Source organism: Apostichopus japonicus, chromosome 12 (assembly GCF_037975245.1).
Source record: "Apostichopus japonicus isolate 1M-3 chromosome 12, ASM3797524v1, whole genome shotgun sequence".
NCBI lineage: Eukaryota > Metazoa > Echinodermata > Holothuroidea > Aspidochirotida > Stichopodidae > Apostichopus > Apostichopus japonicus.
Window position 1 is genome coordinate 17,703,538 of NC_092572.1, and position 13,317 is coordinate 17,716,854.

The 13,317-nt window shown below is 36.1% G+C and overlaps 1 protein-coding gene across 7 annotated transcripts; it reads right to left on the reverse strand.

The window, feature by feature from the left end:
* Nucleotides 1–1,100: 1,100 nt before the first annotated feature.
* On the reverse strand, nucleotides 1,101–12,951 carry LOC139977896 (uncharacterized). Of its 7 annotated transcripts, none has more exons than XM_071987605.1 (9): nucleotides 12,747–12,951; nucleotides 12,282–12,593; nucleotides 11,886–12,176; nucleotides 11,195–11,515; nucleotides 8,619–8,661; nucleotides 8,134–8,230; nucleotides 5,569–5,672; nucleotides 3,514–3,633; nucleotides 1,101–3,073 (listed from the first exon to the last, which is right to left on the reverse strand). In XM_071987605.1, coding segments are annotated over exons 1-5 (993 nt in total). In that variant the 5' UTR covers nucleotides 12,814–12,951; the 3' UTR covers nucleotides 1,101–3,073; nucleotides 3,514–3,633; nucleotides 5,569–5,672; nucleotides 8,134–8,230; nucleotides 8,619–8,659. The 7 variants fall into 7 exon arrangements, with proteins under 7 accessions (XP_071843706.1, XP_071843707.1, XP_071843709.1 ...); XM_071987606.1 differs by adding an exon at nucleotides 4,102–4,247 and having other exon boundaries at nucleotides 5,569–8,230; XM_071987608.1 differs by adding an exon at nucleotides 4,098–4,247 and having other exon boundaries at nucleotides 5,569–8,230.
* Between the last annotated feature and the right edge of the window lie 366 nt (nucleotides 12,952–13,317).

Here is a 13,317-nt window from a genome sequence, read left to right on the forward strand (position 1 = left end):
TCAAGAATGAAAGTGTGTCGTGTGTGCTCTCAAGATACCATCTTGTCACAAGTGGAGGGCTAAATTCAAAATTTCCCTGACTGATATCAATATGGGACTGAAGGATCTTATAAAGGATGGGTGCCTCCCTATGGTCGTTGAATCTGACTCCCATGTAGAGGGGTTTGTGACTTATCCCACAGTAAACAAAAGAAGTGTAGACATTCAATCGTGAATTCTGAGTCATATTTAAACTAAAAATTAAGTCTATATATTCAGGCGCGTGTCCAGGATTTTCTAACCCGGGGGGCGCGAATTACTATCTAAGCGGAGCGCCACCATAGGTTGGCGCGGAGCGTACAAGAAAATTTCTGGTTTTGATACCCCCCAGATGACCGGAAATGGCACTTCTCGGGCTTGAAAATGAGCAACCAGATGTACACTTTTGCCTGAGAACCAAGTATTTCCCAAAAGTTGTTTCCATCCATAACCTTTTTGAAGATTGTCACCAGTCACACATCATGTTCGACCTGATTGCATGTCCTATGGATCATTGCTTTTGTAGGTTATTCTACGTCACGGCCCACAATATCCGAAAGCCTCACTTTTCAAGGTTTTAAGCCCATTACTTGTTGAGAATTTGAAAATTCACTTTTCTCGTGAATAAAATCACTTGAAAACATACCCATAGTGTTGCAAAAAATTCAATCTATAGACAACCAATATAGAAGAACCTCCTTGAACCCCTAACAGACAGGTCAAAATTGAACGAGTAAAGGAAAGTATGATGAAGAATGTTGGTGAGGAAATTTTCTAAAATTCCGACACAGTCAATTTATTGGTGTCCAAATATTGCAACCTCTTATAATGGCTTTTACAAAACTTGGTTGAAGGAACAGAAAAATAGCAGATATTTCCGATATCATGTATATCGAAACCGAACACTTCACTCATAGGCGTAGGTCCCGTAGGAGGCGGGGGCTTCAGCCCCCCCCCCCCCAATTGTTTTCCCATTTTTTCGGGCACCTACTGAAAGAAAAATAAATAGCAATGAATAGCTTAAAATGATCTCCTTGGTAATTAAAATAAAGTTGTAAGCTTGGCCGACATTACCTTTGTAAAAGAGAGTTTTGACATAAATGGATCTGTATGGTTTTTCTCCATCTACATAAGACATTTGGTTGTCTACATTAGCATCCGGCGGTATACTGTGGAACTTTCACGGACCGTGCGGTACACGATGCCATGCAATGTAATGAGCGATGCTCGCTTATGTGATATTGGCATCGATACGTTGGACGCGCGCGAAGCGCGCGAAAAAATTTTGGCTTTTTTTCGGGCGAGTCATTACAGCCCCCAAATCCAATTGGGCTGCTACCTTTGACTACACACATAGACAGTTTTTAGGCTGTTCATCGTGGACCATGCATTTCAATGCTCACTGATATGATGTTATATCTGCTCTTTGCTTTACAAATTCGAACAGGAGTGTAGCGAGTAATTGCCAAGGGAGGGGTGAAGCCTATAGGCAAACAATCTAAGCGAAGCGCCACCATGAGTTGGCGCGAAGCGTACAAGAAAAATTTTGGCCGAAAATGCCTCCCAGATCGCTGGAAATGACACTTCCCAGGCCTTGTAAGTTGCATCTAAGCATTGTCTATTTTGAAATTACTAGCGATGTTATAAAGAAAATTTGTTCGGGGGGGGGAGTGCGGTCGCCCCCTTCCCGAAATGCGTCATGTTCCCCGACTCGGTCGAGTTCAAGACCAGCCACAGTTGGTTCCATATAGCACAATTGTACAATTGTTTAAGGCGGCCATACACACACGCGTTATGATAGACCATATATAGTATTTATATAGATACATTAGTGAGAGAGGAAAAATGGAAACGTCAAAAATGGAGTTGTCGGTGTAAGGGGTAGGGTGAGGCGCACACCGCTCCGTAATCCTTGATCTGTCGCTGGCTACCCTGTGTATATAATAGGGATCAGCGCTTTAACTATGACTGTTCCTCTTTCTCTTCCCGAGGTCTTGGCTCTCTTCTTCTCCCTCCTTTTCTCCTTTTTCTCTCTTTTTTCTTTTTCTTTTCCCTTCCTTTCTCTCCTCCTTTTCTTTTTTCCCCCTCCTTTTCCCTTTTTTCTTCTCTTTTTTTCTCCTCTTTTCCTTACCCGGGGGGCGCGCGCCCCCAACGCCCCCCCTGGATACGCACCTGATATTTGAATAATGTGACAACATTCCTCTGGTGGATTCATTAAAAACCATTTATTTTGCTAAAATAATCCACCCATACTCAAAAGTATCCATCATTTCTAGTGTCATGGGGGCTTCGATCGCTTCAAGGGCTTCATTTGAAAAAGATTGGTGCCGACTTAACCGATCCCAATGCAGTTACATAAAGGTTTAATAAAGGGTAGTTTTTTACGCTAGAAAATTAAAAATACTATATATCTGGGTCTTGACATTATGATTCTCGCTGAAGAAGGAGAAGTACTGGCTGTATATTTTTATGATTTACCAATAGATGTAGACGCAAAAGTTTTATAAAGTAAATAAGCAAAGCATGTTCACATAACAAAATGTAAAAAGAATCGAAAGTATGGCGTATACCAACATTGACTGTAAAAGATTATATAAACTTAATTTGTAAGCATTCTAACCTTCATATTCACAGATGTATCCAACAGATTTGAAACACGGCAAGTCCCTCCATATGAATACGCCATCTTTTGTGTTCATAGCATAGCACCCACTCTTTGAATTGAAGGTATCCTTTATATTAAAATGAAATGAGTGGAATTTCATCATGGAACCATCATCCCAATACAACGACTGGTTTAAGTCTACTCCTTCAAAATTAGGATTACTCCATGTCGCTGAACGTGGAACCCCGTATGCACCTATCCAGTAGCTAGTGTCACTACCGTTTATGGCATTATGAAGGAAATCATTCTCCTGTTGGTTGTCTATGATGACAAGGTGAGAATAGTTTCCTTCACAACTAGCACGAACATCGCCGCGATTGGCTGGTGTGGTCGCATTTACTATCATATAGCAGGAACCGTTCAAAAAGGTATCGAAATTCCTTGGACAATCTGTAAATAGAAATGCGCAATGCCGTCATATCATTGCTTTGTCTTTAACCTCATTTGCTGAGTCTCAAAACAAAAACAAAAGTCGCCACGAATATTACTGTCCGAAATAGGGCGCCTGTCCATTGTACTTTGCTTACTGTTTTTAATCACAAACCGTATAGGTATAAGTGCCATATAAGGTTATTACCACCCAACCCAACCTAAATCCTTCACTCTTAATTATTAATCTGCTGCCTCTCAAAGTGTTAAATTGTCTGTGGAAAACATCTGTCTTAATTGTACATTCACATGTGTACCTTGTACCACATGGTCGTAATTACGGCGACAATTTATTTATTAACATTACCAACGAATTGGCACTTCAAAGTTTTCTATAAATTATATTTTATTAGCTTTATACAGTTTAACTATGGTTACATTGACCAAATATTCTCACTTACTGTTGTCAACCGTTGTTGGTAATGATGTTTCTGATGTCCTAATAGGTTGGGTACATTTAAAGAAACCTCTCACTTCCCTTGCCTTTACAACTGATGATACCTCACACTGGATACAATAGACTGTAGGAAACATAAAGTCAAATGTTATATCATGATCTTTGATATATTCCTGTTTGTTTTAACACACAAAAGATGACAATATTATCAAAATCATATTATTTATAATCATATATCTTTTATTCCTGGGATTAGGGTGTGGGAGTTGGACTAAAATTTGCAGACTAAAATTAATGAGCATCAGCCCCGCTGGCGGACAGAATATTACACACAAAAAAGTTTACAGTACATTAATATTAAAGGAGACACAAACCCACAGCATTTCCTTAACTCTTATGATGGAAAGATATATTATAAACATTATACACTATACTGGTGTGTGGTGGGGTGGGGGAGGTGGGGGAGGTGGGGTGAGGTGGGGTGAGGTGGAGTGGCAGAATTAACAATATGAGTGCGAGAACAGTGTTTGTGTCCTGTAACATATGAATGGTGCTACAGCCTTCTATGAAGGACTTATACCTACTTACTTACACTTGCTATACACTGCAGTGTATGATTACTATAAATGAAGCAGAAGCGATATTTGGCTCTCTAGCTGTAGTTATTCACTCTCCTATCTGTTTCCTATCGATGTCTTCATCTATTGAACGCTTCCTGCTCATAAATTCACAGTAACTCTATGAAAAATGTTTGGATTAAACAAATACGTCTATATCCTCTGTTCCATTTAAGTGAAGAAAGGAATGAAAATGCGTGGGATTTTCCCCTTTCGTGATGACGTTTGAATAAATTCAACTTGTTACAAGAGAGGTGAACATCCCAGATATCTATAATGTTCTTTCCATCTCCGTATTACTCCTTATTGGTATGAAAACCGAATGAGATGTTTGGACTAAAACTGCAAAAAATATAGTCGACTTGTAATGAAATCATGAATAATTAAGTTAAAATGTGTTAAGTGTCATTAATATGACACCATTACCATATATTTCAATGTCCTTGCTGGCGTCAGATTGGTCAATACTGGTCTACTATGATGACTATATGCTTGTTATAGTTGAAAATACGTTGCTGTCTTATATTCGCGTCTTAAGATGTAGAGTTGTTTCTCTCTGTACAGCTTGGTATGTTTAACTCATATGTACTTATGGCTCATAGGAAGCAATTCACGAATATGCCTGCATTCACAGCTTTAACCGACCATACAGAAATCAGTAATAATTTTAACTGAGTGAAACGAAGCGTTGCGAAGGTAAATCATATCATAATATATTACTATGGTGTAACTTTATTTGTTATTGAAGATTTTATGTTATTTATATGTACCCCAGGCCATTGTCATTCTTGCTCATGAGCTATTGCTCGTCCTTGTAGATGTTATATTGATAGCATTAGATGAGTAACTAATACTGTGTATTGTAACCCGTTATGTTGCTCTTCAAATCACCAATCACAAACAAATCATCTGTACAAATTTTAGCAAATAAAGTGATTTCGAGTTGAAGAAAAAGGACATTCTCCGCATTTTTCGACCGACTGTGTTCTTTTCTAAGAAATAAAGACAATGTAAGGCCAGGGAAAGTTATTGCTTCCGAGAACCGACATAGCTCTCGACTTCACAGGAGATTGTAAAATAATAAAATTATTAAGAACTAAAATATTTCCTGTTACCGAAATCATTTTTAAGTACGAAATTAACATGTATGATAATTTGTTGAAATAATTTATTATCACAGTGTCTATTGTTCTATTACTTATTGAAGCACAAACAAAATTATAGGACATTGACTACAAAAAAAGGCATTTCTTCTTTATAAATGTGACCCAGCCGTTGGCTTATTATATATATATATATATATATATATATATATATATATATATATATATATATATATATATATATATATATATATATATATATGTATATATATATATATATATATATATATATATATATATATATATATATATTACGCTGAAATAAGGAAAAGCACAAACCGTAAAATATTCTCAGCAAGATCATTTGTAAACTCCGTTTAAAATCCATCTTACAGTCTTGTTTTCTAGTAAGCAGTCCACAGGTTTGCCCTCGAATTTATTTCCTTACATATATATATATAAGAGTACAAATTGTAAGATGTGAATGATATTGTTATGCATGTCTCCACGGAAACCAAACTTATTATGCTTTTACAATTTCCCGGTTCGAAAAGCTCAAACACGTATACAATAACGGTGAAATTCGAATATGATAAGATTGATTTTTTGACGTGTTGATTAAAATTTAAGACGGACTGCCTAGCACTCCTCAGTTTTCAAAGTTCTATTGTTTGCACGCATATCTTTTTCATAGTGATTTATACGTTGATCAATAACAAATATACTTTCTTTTAATGAGCACACACTATTATTACAGGTTTCATATGAAAGAAAATAATATCATGGGTTTACGGGCTACAATGGCTATAGCATACGAAAAGAAAGACAGCGAAGTAAGGTATAACTTTAGCAAAACTCAACATGTTATATTGGATGTGAAATTGTGAGATCGTATATGGTCTTATAAATAGTATTCTATGAAATACAATGGATTTTAACGTGGTCTATGTTCAGTGTAAAATTTGGGCTAGAACACACATGTTGTGTACACTCAAACCATAACTGATCAATGAAAAGGACTGATAGCAGTTGAAAAACATGGGTCTTGATTTGCCTGTACGAAATATTTGAATATATTACACTAGTATACCGTACCTACGCCAACTATGCTTAAAAGACAAAAATATGTAATGACATTGAAACCATTTTGATGCATATTTGCATTTCTGGTTTAGCATCTCACAGTATCATGTTCATTTCTCCCACTTGCAGATTGGAACACACTTGCCACATTACATTCAGGCATTGGAAAATAAAGGATAAGGGAACCAACCATACGTCCTTGTTGTTTTAGGTATATGTTAACGCCATCACAGATAATTTTGGAGAATATTGCTGTGCTCCAGAAGAGTGTGATTGGTGCAGTTGATGCTCGTCTCAATGGTTGGTATGTTTTAAATGTTGAGCACCCATCCATTGGGCTTACAAATAGTATTCAATGAAATACAATGGATTTCAAGTGGTCTATGTTTGGTGTAAAATTTGGGCTAGAACACACATGTGTACACTCCAACCATAACTGATCAATGTAAAAGGACTGAATCCAGATGATACCAAATACAGATTCATAAGGTATAGGTATTGTGGGGAAATGTGGCAAATCAACTTGAATATTTGGCTGTCAGATCCACCTTTACCCAGTTAAATCTCTCTTTTTGTTTGTGAAAGTTAAAGGGCATTTTTTCCTAGACATTTTAAATGCCGCATTTTATACTTATTATTGAGTGTGCAATAGTAAATACGAAAGTAATGATATTTTTTAAAAGTTTTTTTTCTTCAAGGTTCAATGAGAGAACTGAAAGCAGTGTGTTTTAATTTTACATCTCTCCTTTCGTCCATAATATGTTAAGTTAGGTCTTTCAAAGCCAATGTAAATCATCATTATCGTCACATGTTATAATTAACCATTATATTTTTACTACTGATACTTAAATATCTAGCATATCTCAACATACTACAGCTTCAGGAGGTTTCACTCCAAACCCTTACCACACCCTTACTCACGGGGCCACCAAAAACATTCCATGATAATTGAAATGTTCTTAGAAATGTATGTTTGTGCTTTAAAATCCTCAGTCCATATTAAATTCTGGAGAAATGTCAATGCTCCCTTTCAAATGCATTTTAAAATGCACAATCGGAAACTATACCTGTTACGCGTTGGTGTATACAATGTCAGCTTTACATATAAAACAAATTGCATTTCGTTGATGCAAATTTTGAAACGTTGCTCGGCTAATCAATGCAGTTGGTCTCAACAAAGCTAACCGAATTAATGTACATCTCATTCCGGCAAAATCAGCTGGCAATCGACTAAATGACCAATGGTCAATATGAGGTCTATTACTGATCTAAAATCTGGAAAATGGGCCCTGAGAGCGGCGTGACTACTACCAAAAATAAAAAATCCACTGCGGCCGACATACTAAATGAAGACGAAGTTGTCTTTCGATGCACGGCCAAAATGTGAATTTAAAAGAAATCATGTACTCAACAGAAAACGCCTGAGACTACCGTATCCGTGCGTTGATCTGGTCATGGGTTAATATGGACTTTCCTCTAGGGGCCATGATATTGCTGCACCACTACTATACGCCACTTTCCCCAGCCCCAGACACCATACAAAACTGGGCAAACTTGACGGCTAAATTTTGGACCTGACTTTTGATAATCCGAAATGTGCGTGCCCCCACTTTTTTTCTGGGCATCATAGATTCATCTTTATTTGTTCATGCTATGGATTTATACCCAACAATTAGATCCCAATCATTTTCCCGACGGATTGAGCTGGATGTGTGCAACCATCGTCCGCCATTTTTTCTCTTGTGATCTACAGCGTGGCATGTTTACCGGTGCTGTGGCCGAGTGGATAAAGGCGGTGGCATTTGACGCAGTGAGGCTTACCAATCGGGAGGTTCCGGGTTCGATATCCGACCGGGTCATAGTAAAGTTTGTTTTGCATCCAAGAGCAATCTACGGTTTACCCATCTGAAATGACTAACTAAATTGGAAATATTCAAACTTAGAGTTAAAATGTTGCATTGGAAGCCACCCAACGTGTAAAATTGTAATCCATAAGCCCTTGCGGATTTCTTTTATTATTTTTATGTCAACGTTACTTTCCATCACACATGTGCCAATCCGCACTATACATCATCAACACATACAGGACACTTTCTGAGTCCCCTACTTGCAAATGTACCCCGTGCAATTTGAACTTATTGGCATAACGTTTTTTTTTTTCAACCTGATATAAAGTGCTAATCTAAGACAATCAAACAATTCTGCTAAAAGAGTTTCTGTTATAGGTTTCCCCATTGCTGATAAGAACCCGGTGTTATATTATTTCAATTGAAAACAAAGGAAAATGTGCGTATTTGAATACTCACATATGTGACAGCTGTGACTGAAACTATCTCTACGGTTTTTGTTCTGGAAATAAAGAATGAATTTACATCGTCATATTAAGTATCGTCTTGGTTTATGTGTTACTAGGAACTAACACTTTATGCAAAGCCACGACTCGGTGATAGACTTTGTGCAGTCATATGCCTACATGATGTTGCCCATTTATTGTCAAACGGAAAAAATAGGGGAAGCATGCGATAGACGCTTTGTACACTATATATAAGCTTCAACAATAAAGTAAACAGTTACAACCGTTTATCTCAATGTTGCCACAACGACAGTAACCCCTCCGTTTATATGCACAACGCAGGGATTACCTTGTATATGATTATGATCACAACCACAGTTACTTTTTGTAGCATGTGGGATCACATTCTAAGCAACGTTGTGCATTTTTTTTCTTTTTGGCAATTCCCATAACTCATTCTGTCAACGAATGCACATCACTTAAATTTACGTGATCTCTGTCTTACTTAATTGGAATTCAAAAATACTCAAATGTTTGAAATATTCAGTTTCATAACGTAGTATTCAACTTAAGCTATAGCGTAGTTCATTATTCTTTCTATAAGCTAGCGCGCTATATGTGTTTTCTACAGTGAAGTGCATCCCTATAGCCGACAAACCGATGGGTAACATGCTACTAACTTTGCCTCAAAAGTTTAAAAAGTGGGTTTACACTGTCACCTCTGTACCTTACTCATGTTTAAAATACTGTACGTAAACTTGCTGTGGTATCTTTGTGTGTTTGTACCGGTGGGTGACGAAATGCGGCATTTATTGACATAGCAATCATGTTGCTTCCTTGTATACGTTGTTTCTACATTACAAGAAATCCATATAAGAGTTCTGAGCTCCCGGCTCCAAAAATCCGGTGACCGCAACCCCGGTCGGTGGTTTTCGAATGTTTACTTCCTGATACATGTGATCCCATGCCAAAGTATGTCAGGCTATTATAGGCGAAGGTGGGAATCAATCCCCGGACCTTCTTGTCACAGGCCTAAAGCCATACCAAAACAGACACAGTGATTCTACTGATGTTAATGCGTATGAAGGGCTGTAACTATCTGACTATCTGACAATCGACTGATAATCTGACAATGTATAAAGACTTAACACTTTTAGAGGCAACCCAAGCCTTGCATTTTTACAGTAAATATGGTAGAAATGGTTGCAAAACGAATTCAAGTTAAACTTGAAGTAAATATGTAGTCTGTCAGTTACTTCATACTCGTTTTCATCTTTCTCAAACGTGATAATCCAATGTCAATGAGAACCACTATATAGAGAAGATGCAAAAATTAATTGCTCCTTTGAGTGTCCAGATTCTAACTTCCGTATCATTTGGAAATAAAACGAAATCTTAAATGCCATCGTCGGAGAAAGGTTTATTTGAATTAATAACAAAAATCACTAGGTTTCAAATATTTTCATTTCAGGTGTCTATAGCAAATCGCTCATGCATCGGCTACATAGGAAAACGATCATGTCATACTAAACGGAGAAAGTATTGATCGTGAAAGGAGTCACTTACCATTCACTGATACACAGCCCTTCATGTATTGTTTGTTAAATGAGCTTCTAGTTAAGTCATATAAAAAAAATAATAATAATCACTGATGAACAGAAGACTGTCATACTGTAGACTGTAACATACAATAACTAAATCTTACCATTCATTAACTATCGTGAGTAAACACAATAATCATTTAAATTTAAACATGTTTCGATTTCTGTTATATATATATATATATATATATATATATATATATATATATATATATATATATATATATATATATATATAATAATAATAATAATAATAATATAACAAAAAGATAGGAAAATAAAATAAAAAATAAATAAATATATAATATAATATAACCTAAATATCAATATATATATATATATATATATAATATATATATATATATATATATATATATATATATATATATATATATATATATATATATATATATATATATATATTTGAGTGTGTGTGCATAGAAAATAACGGAATAAGATGTTAAACGACTATGCTGCATGTAGAGAAAGGCTGGATCTCGAGTGAAATACAAAAATAATTGGAGGTATATATATATATTTAAATAATACGAAAGAAAACAGCAGAATTGTTAATCGAATAACTAGAATCACTCGAGAGGGAAAGGAGCTCTTATATCATAATCGACATCACTGGGGATTTTAACCATAGTGTCAAGGGTAATGTGGGTAAATATTTGACAACAAATATCTTGACGGGATGTTTTCTCAGGGATCGAAGGTGTTGCCCATTATTTTGTGCATCCACTATCAATTTATAAAGTATGTGTACCTTGTGTATGGTAAAGAATGTTCTTAAAACGGGTACTTTGGCGTTAATTCTATGAACTTTGTAGCCGTGTGTTCCGGTACTATTACGCATAACTAACTTAATTTTGGCTTGGAAGGATTAGGAAGAATTCTTCGGTAACAAGACGTAGAAGTCAGAGTTCTTTGAATATATTAATATTCAGGCATTAGAATTTTAGTAATGATATATCATTTTACTTACAATCTGATCGTATCAGAAAGCTCTCGTCCTGGGTACAAGGTCGTATACATCTAGAAGCAAAGCATCTCAGTGTAGCATTTCGTTGGTTACCAAGGTTAAACGGAAACAAGCAGGTTTGGATCATATTGTCTTCCTTTAGTATTGTACCGTTCGTAGGTAAGTTTACCCATTGGTTGTTTTCTTCAATATTAAGACGTTGTATGAGAACATCAGGGAAAGGGTTTCCGTCGGATGTACAAGTGATGTTAACGTTGCCGTTACTGTCTGCAACCAATATATCGAGTGATGGGTGTTGTGGTACCCATCTTACGGTAGCTGGATCTGTAGACATAGAGGAGAACCGACCTAAATGTATCATTGTTCTTTGAGATTTGGTAAAATCTATCTTAAAAAGTACCAAATTATCGTGTCATTTATTTAAAAAATGTTTACCTATTATTGCGGGCGAACTTATGCCCTTCTGTTGGACATTACAGTGGACTATTAAGTTTGTATCGTCGTTGATCGACGAAACATGGGTAAGAGTAATGAACACACAATATGACATGTTGATAATTTAGACGAAGTGTGCGTTATGAGAAATAGTTTGTTTACTAGGAAGCAAGATACTACGAAAACATTGCTGTTCTTTGTTAAATGTATATATCACTAGTGCCTATATTTGCGATGTGCAAACTTACAACAGACTTACACAGGACTTTCATCTGTACGGTGTCGAACGCATTAAGTTCATTCTTCACTAGGCACTTCAGGGTTTGATCATGATGTCTTCGTTTGGCTACAAAAGAAACGTTGCTACATGATGACGATATTTGTTCGGAAATCACGTTATTTGTACTTCTTGTTTTCTCCCAAAGAAGTTTGCTGCCAATTGTCCAAAGGAATGATGCAGTGTGCATTGTATCTGTCGATTTACTACAGCACTCCGCTGATGCGATCTCGTCTTCCCATACAGTTGAGACATCAACGATTTGCGGGACATCTTTAATGAAAATATTTTAAATCTAGTGAATAGTTATCAATTCAAGTAAACCTTTCTCCGAGGATGACAATTTTTAAATACACATCTGATAATATATGAACATACCTTGCACATTTATTAACCATTGACACGTTTCCGGCTCCCCCGAGACAAGATACAACTTATGGCAAGTATAGCTTCCCCCATCTTTGAATGTAGTATTCGTGATTTGTAAACGAGTAGTTCTTCCATTGGTTCCTATGGTGGAGATTCGCCTGTCATCTTTCTTTATCACCGATTCATCGAAACGGTGAGTCAATGGCTCAAGATTTCCTCCTTTCCAAATGATAAGGAAGTCAGAATCGGCGGACTCGAAGTAGCAATTAATTTCTACGTCTTCCTCGAGAACCACTAGTAGTGGTTCTCCCTGACATTGGACTCGGACGTTTGAGAAAGAGAAAAAATAGCATGAAATAACTGACAAACTACATATTTCCATCAAGTTAAACTTGAAATTATCGTTTTTACAACGTTTCTACCATATTTAGCAATATTAAATTAATTTGGCTTAATTGTTGCAATCATTCTTACCTGTTACCATGAAAATCCAAACCTCTAGTATTGTCATCCACTGGGAACATTGCCGGCGAGTGTTCATGATGCACTTTGGGGGTAGTTTTGGTTGAATTTGTTGTCAAAATACGTCAAATCTTTGAAATGGAAACGATTAAAGTCAGATGAATCCTCATACGCTTACATCATTCAATTGATGTAACCGTGTTGTACTCTTCTTAGTTTATCAAAGGTTAGTCGAATACTTCTCTGATTCCTTTCAATATATATTAAAGGATCATAAGATAAAAGAGTACTTAAAGACTTAAACTGCAGTCTGTGATCTTTTAGTTTCAGATCTATTTACAGAAATCGAAACATGATAAAAGTGTAAATGAGTATTGTGATTGCTAACAATGATTACTGAATGATACAATTCAGTTATTGTGTATTACTATAATTAAACAGACTAATATTCAGCAGTCATTAATATGTGTCATTGATAAAATAAAGCTCATTTAATTAACAAGCATAAATGGCTGTGTAACTTATCAGTAAATGATAATTGACTCCTTTCATGATCAATTCTTTCTCCGTTTAATGTGTGATA

Bases quoted from the DNA above. Each gene is read 5' to 3' on its own strand.
- LOC139977896 (XM_071987610.1), bottom strand. From the start codon at position 12,813: ATGAACACTCGCCGGCAATGTTCCCAGTGGATGACAATACTAGAGGTT. The intron at 12,594-12,746 runs GTAAGAATGATT...CAAACGTCCGAG, and splicing joins TTGGATTTTCATGGTAACAG to TCCAATGTCAGGGAGAACCA. The intron at 12,177-12,281 runs GTATGTTCATAT...TTTTCATTAAAG, and splicing joins ATGGTTAATAAATGTGCAAG to ATGTCCCGCAAATCGTTGAT.